At 45.0% G+C, this 19,307-nt stretch overlaps 2 protein-coding genes across 2 annotated transcripts; one reads left to right on the top strand and one right to left on the bottom strand.

The window, feature by feature from the left end:
* Positions 1 to 3,605: 3,605 nt before the first annotated feature.
* Positions 3,606 to 8,531, bottom strand: NIFK (nucleolar protein interacting with the FHA domain of MKI67). Its single transcript, XM_059820522.1, has 6 exons — positions 8,391 to 8,531; positions 8,186 to 8,311; positions 7,142 to 7,250; positions 6,228 to 6,439; positions 5,426 to 5,506; positions 3,606 to 4,176 (listed from the first exon to the last, which is right to left on the bottom strand). Exons 1-6 carry the CDS (start codon positions 8,529 to 8,531, stop codon positions 4,000 to 4,002), a joined length of 846 nt encoding a protein of 281 aa, XP_059676505.1. The 3' UTR covers positions 3,606 to 3,999.
* Positions 8,532 to 9,027: 496 nt separating this feature from the next.
* TSN (translin) lies at positions 9,028 to 17,809 on the top strand. The gene is made up of 6 exons (XM_059820506.1): positions 9,028 to 9,095; positions 9,164 to 9,257; positions 14,145 to 14,241; positions 15,033 to 15,148; positions 15,837 to 15,916; positions 16,265 to 17,809. The coding sequence occupies exons 1-6, from the start codon at positions 9,030 to 9,032 to the stop codon at positions 16,499 to 16,501; spliced, it is 690 nt and encodes a 229-aa protein (XP_059676489.1). The 5' UTR covers positions 9,028 to 9,029; the 3' UTR covers positions 16,502 to 17,809.
* The last annotated feature ends 1,498 nt before the right edge of the window (positions 17,810 to 19,307 follow it).

Genomic DNA, 19,307 nt, shown 5'->3' with positions numbered 1-19,307 from the left:
CACACGTTCCTTGAACACCTCCAGTGATGGTGACTCCACCACTTCCCTGGGCAGCCTGTTCCAATTCTTTACCACTCTCCCAATAAAGAAATTTTTCCTACTATCCAGCCGAAACCTCCCCTGGCGCAACTGGAGGCCATTTCCTCTTGTCCTGTCGCTAGACACTTGGGAGAAGAGACCAACACCCACCTCTCTGCAACCCTCTTTCAGGTAATTGTAGAGAGCGATGAGGTCTCCCCTCAGCCTCCTCTTCTCCAGGATAAACAACCCCAGTTCCCTCAGCCAATCCTCATAAGACTTGTGCTCCAGACCCCTTCCAGTGTTGTTGCACTTCCAGTGCTTTGTGTACTGGGAAATGCTGTGCACTCCTAAGCCCAGCTCCCCTTCCTGCACAACAGAGAAATCGGAATAAACAAGCATAAATTAGCAGACTTTGCTAGCACCTAAGTGTTTCTGAAGCTTGAAAATGGTACTACATACATAGGTGTTCAGTAAACCAGCTCCACAAAGTCACTCATTACACAAAGGCAGAGAGCTTGCAAGTTATGCCTTGAAACCAAAGTCCCAACACTGTTAGCAGCCCAGTAAAAACAACTCACAGCCTGCCCCAAAAGCAGCGGCCAGGAGGTTTGTGTTTGTTCAAGATGAATGAATAAATGACTGGAGAGCCGAGAAATAAAAATCAGTGCAACGACTGAGGCATAACTCATGACACAGCACATCTGTCCACTTGCTACGGAAACTATGTTTGGCAAGTATCAGGTGTCTGAATTTCTGCTTATGTACATCTCCCAGGACAGCAGTGTATTAATAACACAGGCAGCCTAAAAACAGAAACTATCACCAAGAAAAGCTACCCTTCTGCTGAGAGTTCCTTGCTGTAGCCTGGGTATTGTTGTGCTTTACTCAAACAACACAGAATTTGGTTCCTTGCATTTCAGATTTCCCATCTAAGCTGATCTCAATTGAAGGAAGACCAATAAACAAAAGGAAGGGAAAGGAAAATTACAGCAGGAAGCAAACCTTATTGTAAGCACAGCTTTGTCTTCCCAGCTCACACTGCCATGCGAATATGGAAAGCAAGCAGCAACCAGGGTGCTAGCTGAAAGGCACAAACCTCTCCAAGAGATTTGCAGAAGCGTAAGTTCCTAGAAGCTCATGCAGCTTGACAGGATAGCCCAGGCACGGCAAGCAGCATGAAAAGAAGCCATAGAGTCAAACACGGAAGAAAGCAGCAAGAAGACACAAGGCTTCCAGGCAGCGGGAGAACATCGGGCACAGAGAGAACCACAGTAACAGAAGCCGAGGAGGAAGAAAGCAACTCCCGGTTCAAAACGCGGGCCAAGGGGTTGGAATGGGAGGCACAGGAAGGGAGCTGCTCAAGCTTCGGTGCACATGGAACTGCACTGCATAAATTAGTCTAGATAAATTAAGTTTATCAACAGCCTTGCAAGGAGTATTTGTGGCAGCACCAAAGAAACGGGCACATTTGAGTCAGATCCATACCAGGTTTCTCCCGTATTCTTAAATCATATTAGAGATGCATTAGTCACACCAGTGCTGCCAGTCACTCCAAACTCCCTGGACTAGACAGGTTTCATTATAAATCCGGGAGGTCATTTCCCAGGAAACCTTGTGCTGCATTTGTCAGAGGGCGGCGTGTGTCCCCACGACTGAGGCGTGCTGCCTCCCAGTGTCAGCCTGCGTCCCAGAGACTCAGCTCCAGGCAGGACAAAGTGCAGCCAAATTTCTAGTTCATCTTGATCCAACAGACATCTTTATTTGCACAACACAAAGTTAGGAAAATGGGCAGATGCATTTTGCTTCTCTTCTGCTGCTCTCTGCTGTATGAAGTAGAGGTAGAAATGTTTTTTCAGAGCTGTATGTCAGTTACTAACAGGTAAGCAATTTCTGCCAACCACTGATCACGTTTATCTCAAACCTTAGCTGAGGATGTATTTTCCAGGGCTTTGAGGTGTAAACACTGCCTGTTTCATAAGAAAGCCTGCAGATGTATGCAGCAACACTGCTACTAAAAGGCAAGGACTGCTGGTGACCATCAAGCTGGTCAACAGATTTCCCTAGCATGCCTGAGATGACAAGTATTGAATATAAAGACACACTCATCCAAGTGGCTTCCCCAACAGTTTAGAGCGACAAAGGAGAATGATATTATTTTATTCACTGAAAGAATGTCATTATGATCACATGATTATTCAAGCGATCAGGCCAGATAGGAAAGAATTAGCCTGGCCAATGGTTCAGATCTCTTCTCCTCTGCCCAGAGTCCAAGTCTTAAAACAGCCAAGGAATTAGTGCCAGCCACCTACCTGAGCAGCCAGTTATTATCACCTGGGCTTTCCTCTGAAATCTTCTGCCAAGCCTGACCTACAGCCAACAGCAGTAGAATTTCATCACAGACAATAGAAGATCGAGGCCAGGTACATGCCACAAAACCCAAACTGAATTTCTGCAAGTCTGAGATTTGCAATAAAAACCAAATTCTAGTTGCACAGTCAAACTGCATCTTCAAACAGAAGTGGGTATCTGCAGTCAGCTATGACAGGTTACACTGGAACAATAATAAATCTTGATGCACAACAAAAAACTACTCAGTTGTCTGAACTTGTACTGCTGGTGACAAACCCCTGTCTTCCCATTCCTGGTTCACCCACCCAGATGCTTATTACAATATTGCAATGTGTTTATCACCCCATGAAGCAGAAGATATCCTTGTTTCATGCAGGCAGTGAAACTAAAATACAGGGACAAGGTGCTGCAGGGCCAAAAGGACAACAGAACTCCTAATACAACCCACACTGCTGTGATTACTGATGCATCTTCTCAAAAAGCCTTGCTCACTCTGAGAACAGTTGCACATAAGCTAGTTGTCAGCATTTGCTCCTCTCCACAGTTCAGCAAGAAGTACCTCTAAAAGCAGCCACACTTTGCAGGTCCTTTAACATTTTCTGAACCAGACAACAGCATGTTTATGGCACACAAAACCCCTGAGAATTAGCAAGTTACCTTTGCCTGGTAAGCCCAGAGGTAAAGCAGTTACATCAGTACGTGCACGACTGGGACCTCTGCAGCTTGAAATGACTTTTACACAAGTGTGTGAGGAACGAAAGCGTAGCTGTGACTCTGGCTAGGCCACCAGCCAACAGAACAGTCACCCTACGTCCTCCACAGTAGGGTACACCCTCAAACACAAATCTTTTGCCTGTGTAGGGAAAAGAATGGGAATCTTAGATGTGAGTGATTTCAGCAGTCTTCCTCTGTCTCTTACCACCTTCCTAATCCCAGTCCTTTACAAGTCCTCTGCAACCACTCCACATCCTGGCAAAAGCTGAGTTTCCCAGGCACTGCTGAAGGCAGAGTTGAAAGGCACTGGCTTGCTCAGGCAGCGTGGTATTCTGCTTCTGCCCTGGACAGCACAGGCAGATGTTGACTGATCACAAACAGGAGATGAAATTCAAGGTATGTCTTCCTTGGGGAAAACAATCCCTCACCCTCTACTGGTCTAACTATGTGAGAACTCGCATGAAACACAGACATTCAGTTAACCAGAAGAACCACCACCAAGAGCCAACATGGTTGAAAAATGGTTAATTTTTTTTTTTATAACCAGTCATTAATTATAAAAGATACAGCCCACATCAGCAAGTTCTGAACGGACAGCCTCACATTTTCTTTCAAAACAGTGAGCGCTAGAGACAAGTTACAGAATTAACTGAAGTTCTGGCACGACTGTAGGCATGTCACAGCACGGGCACTTGTGAGAACAAAGTCAAGAGTATCTTCAAAGGCAGAGAAGACCATAGGTCCCCTGATGGCTAAACAGGAGGGAAAGGATTGGTGAATAGATTCCTTGCCTAGGAAAGACTGAAACAGTCTAGTCAAGACGAACTGAGCCAAGGCAGCAGAACCACTAGAAGCTCCACCTCGCCAGTTTTTGAGTTGAGGAAAAACATGGCTACAGCCATCAAAATTTTAAGTCTATTTCTGTTTCTTCAGGTTTGGTCTTTTTCTTGGCTGCTTCTTTGGTCTCTGCACAGCATTCTTAACACTGGCAGGGGGCAGTCGGAGAGTTATTTCATTGTCCTCTGTGTCATCGTCTGCCTGGGAAGCTTTCCGGCGCTCGAGCACTGCTGGAGTACAAACTGGAGTAGGATCCTGAAGAGATCAGAAAAACACGTTTCATTGCAAAGCGTCTGCCAGAGGAAGTTGTCACTGCCTCTGTGGTACCACAAGGCACCTCAGTCCAGCTCTCCTTCAGAACTTCCACATGTTAAGGCAAATTTTTTTCCTTTTATAACTAGCTATTTTTGTAGATAGTATTTCTTCAGACAAAAGTGTCATTTCAAAAAAAGTATACATGAAAGGCAAATGTAAATTAATTCACATTTTCTAACATGTCATTATACACATTTGCATTCTAAACTTTATATTTCCTGACTCGAAGCACTAAGAAAGCCAACAGGAAAAGAATTAGAGAAGAAAAAAAACGTGTATTTGAGACTGGCATACAGAAATGCCACATTCAAGCCCACAGCAGAGCTAAAACATCCCACCTTCATTATCTCAGCAAGTTCTTGGAACTCAGTTGACTGCATGTATGAGTTATGCTGTCTTCCTCACAACCAGCCCTGTCCCAATTATCACAAGTAAATCCAGTAACGTTAAAAAAAACCCCAAAACCAAACTCACAACAGTGATTAAACAAAACAGAAATGCTAATACCTGACAGACTTTTCAGACTGTCAGTGCCCCAAATCTCAGTCCTGATGACCTGAGCTTTCCTTTCATTCTACTGCTAGTTTTAGCTGGCATTAGTTTTCAAAATACTGGAATACCATGCCTGGAGAGCACGAGGGAGGAGGGACAGCAGAGTATGTAAATGGGGACAGACAGCACTAGACTGTATTAACGGTTCAACTTCCTTTTTGTCAAAGCAGGCTGGTATTATAACGTAGTGCAGACCAACAGAAGGATGCCAGGCAGATGATCATTTCATACCAGTTTGAAGCACAGATGTAGGTGGTGTATAGGTGACTGTCCGCAGCACCCTGCGTTTCCCCTGCCTCAAGTTAGCGCTGAACAGCAGAGGCTGACAACAGACAGACACACTGCTGGATGCACCTCGGGAAAAGCGCTGCTCATTACAACATGCTGAGCAGAAGCCTTTGCTGCTAAATATTCCCACAGGAGAAAGAATTGAGAAGATCCAACCACCCTCCCCCATTTAAGAGTGTTAATACATCTCAAAGGAACTATTTTGGCACAAAAATCTCTCATGTAAACAATATCAAGGTGTTCAGGTGTTGAAATCAACATGAAGAAAGCAGTTGCAGACTTGAAAGATTTGCCCCAATGTGAATGGTGGGGCGTGGTGTTGGGCACCACCAGGACTCTTTGGTCTTACCTGGCTGCTCAAAGAAACATTCAGTTTTGACTTCTTGGATGTTTTAATTTTTTTTCTTTTTATGGCAAGCTCCTGCGAAGCCTAGGAAGCAAGACAGATCAGGTGGATCACTACAAAGTTCCTTGTGTGAAGATGCAAATAGTCACTTAACAGTCTATAGGTTTCTTTGCTTCATAACTACAAAATCTTTGCTACAGCAATTAGGTTTGAGTTAATAAAATGACTTACAGTGCCACAGAGGTGACCTGGTTTGAACAAAACCACCCAAACCAACGTAAGAAAAGCTGCTACTGTGCATTTAAAAAAAAATACTGCGTTAAACAGTATTGCTTAAAATTGAAGTACTTCACCCAAGCACTCTGCAAATGAGCAATATGCTCGGTTAGCTTAGGCAAGGTCTAAGGATGGAAGCTCTAGTCTTGGGACCTGCCTTCAAATACCCACCCTGCCACAGCCCCCCACAGGGCTTTGGAAAAGACCTGTTGCTCTTCTGTGATCTACAGACAAATATGAAAACCACAGGATATCCAACTGTTTATACTAACAGCAGAAAAGAAACATCTTCCCTTTGCCGTTACTTATTTACTTCTCCAAAGGTAAACCCACGCATACATATAGTACAAACCAGCAACAGCACTACACTAAGTTCCAGGAGCTTCTATACAGTTCTTAATGCAAGCAAGTCTCCCTGGTGCTCCAGCTCTTTTACCAGTTCCACACAAAACACATGATTTTCTTGTATTTAGCATAACTCTAAAAACATGTTTGCATAAAACACTCATTGAAACAATGCCAAACTTACAAATCCCGGGAAGTCATAATTGATCCCCTTTTCAGCCAGCCTCTTCCGCAAAAGTTTCTCCTTTCGTAGCAGTCGCTTTGTCATCTTTGCCTTCTGAACGAGCGAACGTATCTTATTGTACCGCCTGACTGCTGGCTGAGAAGGCTTCAGAAATATTCTGTTACTGTTTTTGAAGAGGTTTTCATGGACCCTTTCAGGAGGCATGAACTGACCTGTACCATAAACATACAGCATCAAGTTATAGCAGAGCTACCCTTCTCACCAAATGTACTCACATAACCCTACTCAGTTCTCGTTACATTATCCACTGCTACGGCAGAGCACTAGTACAGCATTTTATGAACAGAGAAAATGGAAAGCAACGAAATACTCATTAGTAACAGAGTTGATAATGGATGGATGGAAGAAAAAAACCACTTTTTCAGTTTCACCCAGAAAACAGAGAAACTTGTTTTTCAAAAGTTGATGCATACATAGCTCATAATCCTTTACAAAGCAAGTGTTGCTATCATCATGTCTGAGAAACTTGCTAATTTCATTGATCTTTTAATCAAAAAAGCCCCTTATGTCTAACTACACAGACAGCAGCTGCAACAGTTATAAATGACAAAGAATTTACACGTTAAAGGAACTGTCTCTACAGCAAGCCCCACCACTCCCTGAGGTTTCTTGTCACACAATTACAAAAGCATTATCAGCCTAAAGGAAAAAAAAAGTCGTAGTGAACAAAAGGGTGCTGGGGATGTTCCTTACACGTGAAAAAAAGCAAGAAAAGCTCAGCCTCACAGAAAATCCTTTTGGGACAAAACTTCATTTAAAAAAACCCAAATTCTCCAAACAGACCAAAAAAATAACACAAATAACTATTAATTTCCTTTGCATGTTAGAGGACTGACACTTCAGCTTATACTTACACTTTAGCAGTCTTTCAGAAAACAGGTAGTTGTTCATTGTGTCTGCAACGATCTTAGCCACATCATCGGACTCAAACTCAATAAATCCGTAGCCTTTGCTACCTCCAGTCTGCAGACAATGACAGAAAGAAGTCTGAAACTATGCTTCAATAACTGAAGAACTAAATTAAAATTATTTTATGTTTCTGAAGTCATAGCCCATTCTCAGCTAAACATAAGTGATTTCATAAAGTTCAGCGCAATCATGAAAAGCACTAGATTTAGTCCTAAATTGGTAAGACATTATTCGTAAATATATATTTGCATATGAAACAAACTGCTCACCAATACCTATTTGTTAAAAAAAAAGCTGTCCTGCATTGCCGTTGTTCTGTTGCTGTTAACAAGCTTACATAGCAATATTGTAATGCGATGATAAATCCAGAAACAAGAAGTTGTCAAACTCATTGAGCACAAAGCACCAAGAAAGCTAAAACGGAGTCTTTTCTATGATGCTTCATGTTCTACCTTGAATTACTGTGTTCTGGCAACACTTCTCACATAAGCGTATTTACTTATGGAAAAAAGGGGCTACATTAACTGTTGCTAAAACTGCCTATTTGCAGTCCAGAGGCAACGCCTCATATGCTGTCTATCAGCCTGATACTCGTTTTGGAAGTATGATTTCTAAGACAAGCAATTTAAGCACGGTGCCCCCCTTTGCCCACTGATGAAACTGCCACAGTTTTCCACGTGGTGCGCACCGAAGGCAGAGCACCAGGCAGACGGGCAACGACGCACGGAGCTGCTGAAGACACCTCGGGAAGGAGTTAACTCTGCTCATTCACCAAATCGGCAGCTTGCGCAAGGAAGGCGTGGCACAGGCTCAAAGAGGTTGCACGGCCCAACCTAAGGCTGTGGTCTGCGAACGCACTGCTTTGTCTCAGGCACTTCACCAGCAGTAACAGCAGGAAGCAAACTGCCAGGTTCAGAAGCCTCCCGGTCTCTCCGCGAGGGGCGGAGACCCAGCGGCCGGGGCGGGGCCGGGCCGGCGCGGTGCTTTACCTTCTTACTCCTCGAGAGCCGGAGCCGCGTCACCGTCCCGAACTGCTCGAAGTACTCGTAGATCTGCGGCTCGCAGAGCCCCCGCGGGAGGTGCCCCACGTACACCACGCCCGGCGTCAGCTCCTCCTGCGGGGCACAGAGAACCGCGTCAGGCCAGGCCCGGCCAGGCCAGGCCGCCCCCGCCCCGGGAGAGGGCCCCGCTCACCTTGGCCGCCCGTTTGTTGCGGACCCGCTGCACCTTCTGCTGGAACTCGCGCTGCAGCCGCGGCTCCAAGGCCAGGAACGACGCCGTGGGTGCGGGTGCGGGCACCTCCGCCGACACGACCTCAGCCGCCGCCGCCGCCATGCTGCGCTCCCCGCCACCGCCGGAAGCGCGTCACTCCCCTCGCACGCGGTGTCGCGCGGCGGCAAGGGCGCGCAGGCGCAGAGCAGCGGGGTGCTGTCTCCTAGCAACGGGGCACGGCGCTGCCGACCGAACCCCCACCCCGCACGACGTCACGTAGCAACGCAGCGCCGTCACCAGGCGGCGGGGCCCTCGCGCGGCCGGCCGGGGCGGTGGCCTGACTGGGCCCAGCCCCGCCGCACCGGGCGGGGGGCGGTTCTGAAACAAGGACACCCCCCCACCCACCCACCCCCCCCTCGCCCCGGGGCGAGCTGCTCCCACGGGTGCCCGCCCGCGCCGCCCCCTTCGCCATCCCCTGGCTCCTCCGGCCGCTCAGGCACTGCGCGGGGCAGCCCGGCGCGGCGCCGTCAGGCAGTACGCGGGGCAGCCGTCGCGCCGGCGGCACAGAAGGCCCTCTGCGGGCGCGGGAGGCCCCAGAGGCGGGAGGCGGCGGCGGGCACCATGTCGGTGAGCGACATGTTCATCGCGCTGCAGGGCGTCCTCACCGCCGACCAGGACATCCGCGAGGTGGGCGCGGGGCCGGGCGGGTCGGGGGCGGGCGCGGTGCCTTGCCTGACGGCGCCCTGTGTCCGCAGGAGATCCGGAAGGTGGTGCAGGCGCTGGAGCAGACGGCCCGGGAGATCCTCACGCTGCTGCAGGGCGTGCACCAGGGAGCCGGCTTCCAGGACAGTGAGTCCCGCACGGCCGCCTGCAGCCGGCGGTAGCGCCGCGCTCCGCCCCGCCTTCCCCGGCGGAGCGGGGAAAAGCCGTCTGGGGGGAAGGGGAAGTGCCCCCCGGGGTACGCGGGGCCTTCTGGCACGGGCGCCCCTTTTCCAGGTTTCAGTCGCGCGTGGGCGCTCCTGGGGCGTCCTCCTGCGTGGGCTTCTCGGAGGCTGCTGGTCGTGGGGGGGAGCAGCTGGGAGGTTCAAGCCAGATAAGTACAAAAGCTGCCATTCGTCCTCAGGAATCACCGTCCTTTCCCTTTCTCCCCTCCCCAGGTTGGTGTTTCACTGTCTCAGTGCAGAAGAGCGTGTTCGTTTTACAGCTGCTCGCTTTCTGGGTTGTTCAGTTGGCTCATAGGTTTCCCGCTATGTGACATGCATATAGACTTTTATATTCTAATTCTGACATGACCTGTTGGGCCTTTGTCTCTACTTCCTCATCTCTTCACCCGCCTCCCAAAAAGCTGTCATGCTCGGGGGGGTGTTCAGGATGGTGTGGGAAAGTGGGGCTTTAGTCTGATTTGTATGAGACTGCCTATGTGCGTGTGCATATATAAAATCTGCTTAATGTTCCAAAACATAAAGGGAGTTTGCAAAGGCTGATAAAGCAGGAGTTGTCCTTGATGTATGTTTGAGTGACAACTGGAGTTGTTCTGCTATTTTTGAGGTTCAGGTTGTAGCTAGCCTGGTTCCATGCTTTCAATCCCAAGCTGTTTAAGATGTTTGACATCATGCTTCTGGTCCAACCCATTTCCTCCAGGGCATAACAATAGTACTACAGATCTAGATGCCAAACGTGCTCTTTCTGCTCCCTAATCCCTGTTTTTAGACTTACTGGTGAAACTACTGGAATAAACAGGTTTTTTCCCTAAATATGTGACTTAAAAGCTATTTTTTCAAGTCAATTAATATCTCCTGAGAAGAAGCAATCATTCTGACTTTTGTGGAAACCCTTGAGAGGAATTTGCGAAGGGGAAAAATCTGGCAGGCCACTCTCTGAAGGCAAACAGAAGAAGGAACCTCACCAGGTGCTGTTTTATTCACCTGCAGAGCTGACTGGTTGTTATCAGCCTGATGATGTTCACCAGCACACTTGTGCTGGAGCTGGAGGCCCGGGATTTCTCTGGCCTCTGAGAGGGTACGTGTTTAGCAACGTGCAACACCTGAGGTTTGACCTGTGCTGGCAAGTGCAACTTCCACCTACTTAGGAAATCTAACAGTGATAAAAATTAGAACTACTAATTGGCTAATTTACACAAGCATATACTCATTTTTCTAAGCTGAGTAAACCTGTGGATGTTGTGAGAGTTGTTTTGCGTGGGTGTTGACTTCAGGGGTTGTTTTCCAGCATTTAATAGTAGAGGCCTGTGTCTGGCTCTGTATTTTCACTTGATTTTTAATTCCGGGAGGGAGCTGGTCCTGGAACTTGCAGAGTCTAAGAAGAGATTTGGAACAGTTAAATAAAAAAAAAATAATGGGCGTGGGGGTGGGGGGGAAGCTCAACTTATAATTCTTGTAATACCAAAGATAATGAATACATGCTTAATAGGTTAGGAGTTAAGTCATGATAATAGACCTGTGAGTTTGTCATCAATTACAAGCATAATAAAGAAAGTCAATAAAGGTTTAGATTAATAAAGGTTTACAGGAGAACAATATAATGCCAGTTAACAGAAGGATTGTTAGGGGCTTAACTAGCACTTGTCAGATGTCACATATTTAGACTACAGTTTTATTTTATAGTGGTCGTAGTTCTGCAGTGTAGTGCACTTAAATGGCTATTTGGCTTATTATAGCATCATTTGTTGAGTTAGTACCACGTTTTGACTAAGAAACTACAACGATTCTTCCTTAGTAGATTCAAAAGAGATAAACGATGACTCTTGTAACTGTGAAAGAGAGGATTATTCATTGCAACAGAGATCTGGCTAGACTTTGTAGCATCAAGATTTTTTTAGCCTTATGTTTGTTTATTCCAAGATGCAAGAAAAAACTATTAACACTATTAATAAACTATCTTGAATTATAAAAATATTAAATTATAAACTACATAAACTAATAACTAATTAATAAAAAAGCAAAATTACTATTAATTACTACAAGTTCACAAGTGACAGACTAACTAACGATGCTTGGTGACCGCAGCTGTATTGCTGTGGATGGTTTAAGCTGGCGCTGCTGCCAACAGAAGCTGTATCGCTTTTTGTGCCCAGTCTCTTGTGCCAGAGTAAGTGGGAGATGACTTACTTTCTCCCATAGCCTGCTGGTTGATGCTTTGTAATTATTCTTGCATCAGCAATTGAGGTGGAGTGATGAAAACTCAAGGAGACAACAGAGAGCCAGTGAAAACAGGGAAAGGATTTGCACCAGGCCGAGCAATCGGTCCTACCGAAGAGAAGGGTAAGGGGTGGTGTGAGCTCTGTTAATAGAACTAGATAGAGATAGTTGAAAGTTCGATGGAGGGCAGTTTACTGTACGAGTCAGTAGTATTTGAAACGTTATCCTGCACAATGCCTTTCCTCTGTTCCCCGGGGCTTAAAATACTGCTTGGCTAAGCCTGTTTTCGTTGAGTTTTTCATCTAACCTCTTTTGCTGTGGGGCAGCCACCTACCCGCAGACAACAGCTGTTTCACGATGCCGGCTTCTCTGCGGTCTCTCCCTGCACTGAGCATAAGACTGTGTTTAGCTGTGGGATAAGCACTTTCAGTTGTAGCCTTTATTCACCTGTGGGGAAGGGAAAGAAAACCAGCAGAGCCTCAGGCCGGCAGCCTCTGGAATGGCGTTAGAGGATCCCTCTTTCAGCTTCCTCTGTTCCCTGTCCGAAATGGAGTTTGAGAACTGCTCAGAAAGCTGTTAAGGGCAGCGTGTGCTGTAGGCTGCTGTTAGCTGACATGAGTCTGAGTGACAGGTAGGGTCTTTGGAGACAGCTTAGTATGTCTTTGCTCATGAAACACGTCATGTTCAGTTTAGCAAAACATCAGTGGTGATATGCAAGAATGCATGAGAATAGTTTGAAGTGGGAGGTTATGTGCATTCTGTTGGGCACTGGTGTCTGAAACTTTACAGTAAAGATTATTTTTGTCACAGGTTCCTTTGGCAGAAGCCAAAATGCAAATTTATGTCTTACTCTGTCCCCAGCTGCCACGTGATGGCTTACACGACTGAGGCAGACACCATAGTTTGAGGATGGTGTTCAAAGGGCAGCTGTCAGTGAGCTTCATACATTTCTTTCATTCTGGCTGCCACACGGAGCTCTTTCACTTTCTGCTTCCTGAAGCCTTTATTTTTAAGTGGCCTTTTTTTTCTTAACAGAAATTATGTTTTTTAATCGAAAGAAGTTTTTTAAACACACTTAAGTGACTCCTACTAGGGCTTTTTTGATAAAAATCATTCATCACAGCTTTCAGATTTAGCTTCTATGCATCTTGTTTAAATAATCCTAGGTTCTATACATCAAGATGCAGGAGAACCTGCAAGGTTGATCTTCTGCCTTCCTTGGGTCATGACCAGGATTTCTGAGAAGGCTGCAGTTAAGAAGTACTGGTTTGATTAGTTCTGTCGGGCCTTGGTACTGCGGGTGCAACGTATCTGTAACTCATATCAATAAACAGGAGGTGGCAGTGGATGGTACATAAACGAGACCATTTCTCTGCGGAGGTATAACACACTGTGAACAGGCTAAAACCCAGTTCCTTCAAATATATTGTTTAAAGCAGGAAATGTAGCTTCCTGAAGGGATGTTGCAGATCATCTAACCTAACTTTGATCAATAAGAAAAAAAATCATAACATTTTAAAATGGTGAAAGGAAAGTTGCTTTTCCTTTGACTGTACGAGTTGTTTGGCAGTGCTGCTTGGTGTGTGTGCTTTCTTTGGGGCCAGCTGCTGTGCACAGTGCTGTTCTGCTGCTTGTGATCTGGTTGTTGCTTTTTCTTCTAAACCACTGCAGTAGGATGTTCTTCAGAACATTTTTTTTCTCGTTAACACCTGTACAGCCCAGCTGGCCACCCCTTTCTCTTACTGTGTCCACACAGCTAAAACTCAGAAGGTCATGTTACCAGCTCATGCCTGATCTCTGCTGCATCTTTCCTTCTGCAGTGCCACCCGTAGCCCTGCCACTCCAGAGCGCTGCTGCCTGGGTGGGCTTGTAGCATGGGGCTTTAACTGTGTCACCGCTCTGGCTGGCTCCCTTCCTTGCGCCACAGTATCTGTTGTCGTAGTCTCAGCTCTTCTACATTTACAGACCCTCATACGAAATTGCCCCCTGCTACCTCACATGAGGTCTTACACTCGATGCCTTTTTCAGCCTTTCTCCATCTCTACTTGTCATCTCTCCTTCAGCAATGCTTGTGTGTCACCCTGCTCAGCACGTTGCCAGGCTCCTTTGCTCATTGGTTTGATCCATAGGCAGACACCACATTGACTCTGTGTTCTTCCATTCCTGCCTTTGTCCGTTTGTACCCCCATTGCCTCTTGGCCTGTAGGCTGTGTGACCTTTCCAGTGTTTTCTTCTGTCAGTGCCCATTACAGAATGGGTTCTTCATCTGTGATATAAGTTTTATAGGAGTAGTTATTAGTCCTGATTAGCAGTGATTCTTAAATAACACTGGGGCATCTTGTCTCAAATGCAAAAATAAGGACTAGAGCAGATTAGACAGCCCAAAACTCGGGAGTATTTCTCATCTACCTGTGTGACTCATGCTGTGACAATGAGTATTTCTCAGATTGGTTCGAATGTCAGTAGACTATCTGGGACAACAAAGGAGCATGCATAGTGCTGTCTACACTAGAAAACTCTCTGTTTACAAAACGCTGTTCTCTGTCAAGTACTGAATGTTGCGCTGTTTCTTTTTCAGTACCAAAGAAATGTCAGAAGGCTCGTGAACACTTTAGTACAGTGAGAACACAGCTGGAATCTCTGAAGACCAAATTTCCTGCTGATCAGTATTACAGGTGAGCAGGATCACACACAGCCAGACTTGGATATGGGAATTGCCTGGGCATATTTGGCATCATTACTTCGGAAGAATGATTTAAACGTTTATGGGCCCAATGCTGCTTTATGATTGAAAAGTAAATCATGGTAGAGAAGTGTGAGGTTCTTTTCAGCATAGATACAAAATGCTTTTGCTCAAACCACTCTATTTATAACTTTTCACTAAAATTCTTTTCTGAGAAATGTTTTTAAAAAAGCAAAGTTTAAGAAATTGGTGTTCTGTTGGAGCTGCCCCTGTTTCTGAGAGCAGTACATTTGCTCCTCCATTAATTTCAGTTAAGTTAGGTTTGGGGCATTTCTGAAAATAGAGCTCCAAATCTGTCACAAAATGGCTGTTTGATACTGCAGATGCTAAATGAAGTTGTCACCTTTGTGTTTTGTTTGCTGCCAGAAGGGGACAGTGTCTAGCAAGAACATTTCAAAGAACGAGAATCTTGTCAGCTCAAATCTGCTGAGGGAAGATGGGAGGGAAAGCCCTGGTTGTCTTGTGAGCACGACAACCTGAAAAACTCTGTGAACTGAGTAGGTGTGTGAGAGGTGCGAGCAAATGCGAGCGTCAAGCCTAATATCCTGGGGGTGAAGTTCTGGAGTACCAAGGAGATGACTTTAAGCTGGTGTCGTTTTGATAAGCCAAAAATGTTGCAAAGTGCTATGCGTAAAGGTGGAAAACATAATGTATGCTTGTTGCCTAACGCTCCAGTAATAGATGTTACTTATTTATACCTTGACTTGGTGTTTTCTTCAACAGATTTCATGAGCACTGGAGGTTTGTTCTTCAGCGGTTGGTGTTTCTGGCAGCATTTGTAGTCTACTTGGAGTCGGAAACGTTAGTGACCCGAGAGGCTGTTGCAGAAATACTTGGGAGTAAGTTAATGTTGTAACTGAAGAGAAAAAGCTTGTGATGTTTTTAGATGTTGTAGCTTTCAAAGGTACATGGAAACAGCAGAACATCACTTCTTCCCAAGAAATAGGTTCCAAAATTTATCTGGTATTTGATTTCATTATGTAAACAACAAATTCTTTTAGAAGGTGGAAATCAGCAAACCTGATGTGAACAAAAGTATTTATTCATTAATAAATTCTTCATCAATGAAGATTTATTCATTCAAATTGCATAAATATACCAAAAGAATAATACAAAGATGAGAGCTTATTTTTCTCACTTTTTGCTTTTGGTGTTTTAAAAAGTGTGGAAAAGAGATTAAATTCTTATGCTGTAAGAGAATTGTGTCCTCCCAGAGCAAAGAATTTGAAAAAAAAAATAAGGAAAATATTTTTCTAAAAAACAGCTACAGACGTCTCTCATGTATATTTAATGTAAATTCAGTTATTCCATTGGATCAATTATAACCTGTTGCACCACCAGTTGAGGATGTATGAGATGCTAAATCAAAACACTGAGAAGAGGCAGTAATTACATCACATACAGGAAAAGGCTTTTATTTCATAAATTTGATATTTCAAATTAGCTGTAGTAAGCAAATGCAATTTCAACTTGCTGATTTTGCTCATGTTCTGTACCACCTGATTATGACTCTGTTTTTAATCTTAGTTGAAGCTGATCGAGAGCGGGGCTTTCACCTGGACATTGAAGACTATCTTTCTGGTGTATTAACTCTTGCCAGTGAGCTGGTAAGGAAGATATTCGTGCATATATTTGGATTGAAACTGACCTAAAAACAAAAGTAATTCCTAACTTTCCCAAGTTCTTCCTGGAAGTTAAGATACGCAATACCTTGATCTGAACTTCTAGAAAACTGCCTCTATGTCAGAGTTGTTCCTCACTGGTATTTTAAGATTTAAACTAGTCACTTGATTGATAAATCCAGCATTATGGTCAACAAAAAGGTAGATCCAAGTATAAATAATCTGATTGCCTGGAACAAAACTGCTTTATTTGGTAAAGTAACTGATGGGAATAGTGATGTGATTTGGGTGGGTTCCTCTGCTGATGTTCTCCTGTGTGTCTTCCTGTTGTAGGCCAGACTGGCAGTGAACAGCGTCACGGCTGGTGACTATTCTCGCCCTCTCCGCATTTCAACATTTATCAACGAGCTGGATTCTGGCTTCCGTCTCCTCAACCTGAAGAATGACTCCCTGAGGAAACGTTACGATGGCCTGAAATATGATGTCAAGAAAATTGAGGAAGTGGTTTACGACTTGTCGATCAGAGGACTCAATAAGGAGGCAACAGTTGGTGCGGGTGGAGAGAAATGAAGGATGCTCATTTTAACAGCATCATTGATTACCTCAGATGGTTGCCAATTTAGGGGGCATGCTAGCGAAGCCTTCCTACAGTAGTTTAGAAGAACTGCAGCTGAAAGCTGCTCTCTATTTTCTTACAAAAGGTGTAGTACGGGTGTTAGATCTCAAAATGTTTTGTAAAATCATGTGTAGATTAGGGCAGGAGGCACTCTGTTTCCAGTGGAATTCCTCGTCAAAACACAGTGCCGATCTGTGCACAGCAGCAATAGTAGTCAGTAACTCCCATGAGCTGCAATTCTCATTAGTTCTGTAGTGTTGCTTCACTGCTCTGGTGGTGATGTGCTTCCGCTGTCCCTGCTTACACACCTCTAAAGGCGTGTGCGCAGCACGCAGCTCAGTGCAGATACATGTGATGTTTTAAAAAACACAGTGTGTAAATACCTATACGTTTTTTTAAGACACTGATTTTGGTTTTTTGCCTTTTTGTTTCTTAAATTTTCAGCTACGTCAGTAAGTTGAACAGATTTGCATAACTGTTTATTAACCAGATCTTTTAAAATGGCTTCTGTTAATGTATCCCCCTTAATTGAGAAATTAGTGAAAATATTCCTGAGAATTTCTCCTTTGGAACTGGTGTATTGCACCCGGGCACATCTCTCTCTCTTTCTCTTTGGTTTCTTCATTTCCTCCAAGATTTCTGTTACCAGGGAGAGCAAGGTTGTCTCAAACATCTGCTTTCACTGGCTGGTAGTTTTTTTACTGATGTGAGTAAATGTTGAGTTTTAATATGATCGTTTGCCTTGAGAACTTGGTGTACCCAACTTTTTTTTTAACTACCAAGGTTTCAGAATAGAGAAGTGTTAACTGATAAACTGCAGGTAGCATTTGAGTTTTAACAACCTACCTGTGTCCTGGGATTAAAAAAACCCCAAAACACTCAAAAACTATAGTTCATGTAGTAAAATGTTTATATCTTCAGAAAAGGGGAAATTACTAGTTTCAGATACTTTGCATGTAAGATGCTTGCAAACACCAGCAGCCTCTTTCATTTATGTAAATGGAAAGACTCATACCTCCCGGGGTGTTTGTTCTCATCTTAAATGACTTTGAGTTTCACCATCCTTCTCCTACTTCTGGTGGTGCAGTAGTGGTAAGGAGAAAAACAAACTTACTTAGGAGGAGGAATGTTTCCAGAGGATGAACATAAACAGTCAAGTTTCTGTGGGGTTTGTTAGTGTTTCATTTTGTTAGCAAAGACTGTTTCAGTTAGATTTTTGTTTTGTTTATTGGAAGAAAATGGTTTCTTGGTTATTTTGGCCAATAAAAGCTGTTCTTTGATTTTGGCCATTTGTTAACTCTGCCTGTTGTCTGATTATCTGTTGTTATTTGCTTCCCTTCCTGGGACCCTGCTCTGAAATATCATAATTTAACTTCAGCCTTCAGCTGTACTTTGACAGTAATAGAATTCCTCACTTCGGCTGTTAAATGGCACACTCATAGGTGCTGGAGAGTGGAGCCTAAGTCAAGCTGCAAACACATTTCATAGGCTTTTTTTTTTTACTTTTAATTTTGACCTATTTCACCAAGTAAAACAGGAGAGGTGTGGAGGAGTTTATTGTTACCAAATCCAAGCTGTGGCAAGGTTCATCTTCAGAGCATCTCATAATCTTTCATGTTTGTCCTCATCCTTTGTATCTTATGTCACATAACATAGGAAGATGGTAATATCCCTCTTTCACAGCTGAAGAAAATGAGGGTGTAACTTCCTGAGCCCCATGGCAATGAGATCAGCTTTCAAAGTAGTTCTTTGTTCTTGCCCTATGCCACTGTTTGCTTCTTTCTCACTTTAATCCTGTGGAGGTGGGAGGAAGGAAGAAGCTTAAGCCAGTTCTGCTGCCAAAACCAGAGACTCGTGAAACAACACCCTAAGGCTCCAAGACACTGCTGTGCAGACCAAGGTCACACAGGAAACGTGTGGGAGCAGGGGAATTGGAGAAAGGTTTGCTGAGCGTCAGTCTGACGTCTCTCGGGTTGGAGGACTCCTAGCATGCGGGACTAGGATGTGAGGCCACATGGTGGGGCAGGTTTCTGGTTTCTGGCGCTGTGCTGGCTTGTGTCCCAGGTGATCCGGCTGCATTTGGTCACGCAAGAGGTCTGCTTCCTGACATGGGATCCCATGTGCCTAACACAGTTTTTCAGTAGATCCTAGATCTGCCAGCTCTTACATCTTACATGGTTTCCGAGAGCTGGTGAAGATACAACAGTGCTGTGCCGCAGGTGCAGATACTGTGGGAGGGACAACTGGAAGAGCAAGTCTCTTGGGGTTTACAAAGTCTGCAATGTGTGGGATCCTTCTGTCTAAGGCTCTGTGAAGAGCAAGTGCCTGAGAAAGAGACACTCCAGTGCTGTGTTCCTGGAGGGTGTTTAGCAAACATCTCATTCTTTCCTGTTCCTAGGTTTTGGGAGAGCCTAGCATTTTTCTCTGGAAAAGCATCACTTGCACGAGCCAGGCTGCATAGTGCATTCCCAAGCCGGGTCTGGTGAAGGGAAAAGAAAACTGCAAACTTTCTCCTGAGGCTGCAGCAGGGCAAGCCAGGGACATGGTTTTTGTGACTTCCTCTGCACCGAGGTAGCCTGTAGGACCTTGTGGCCTTGATTGTGAATCTGCACATTACTTTGGTCCTAAATGATAAGTTGTGTTTCTGTCCCAGAGCTGGGAGCAGAAGGAAGAAGGGAAGACCCATAAAGACTTGAGTAGGGGGTGTCTCTTTTCTCTGACCCTTCCCTTTCCCAGGGGTAGCAGGAGAAGGTTAGCCAG

The sequence above is a fragment of the Gavia stellata genome, chromosome 8 (assembly GCF_030936135.1).
Source record: "Gavia stellata isolate bGavSte3 chromosome 8, bGavSte3.hap2, whole genome shotgun sequence".
Lineage (NCBI taxonomy): Eukaryota > Metazoa > Chordata > Aves > Gaviiformes > Gaviidae > Gavia > Gavia stellata.
This window is presented reverse-complemented; position numbering and strand designations above follow the sequence as displayed.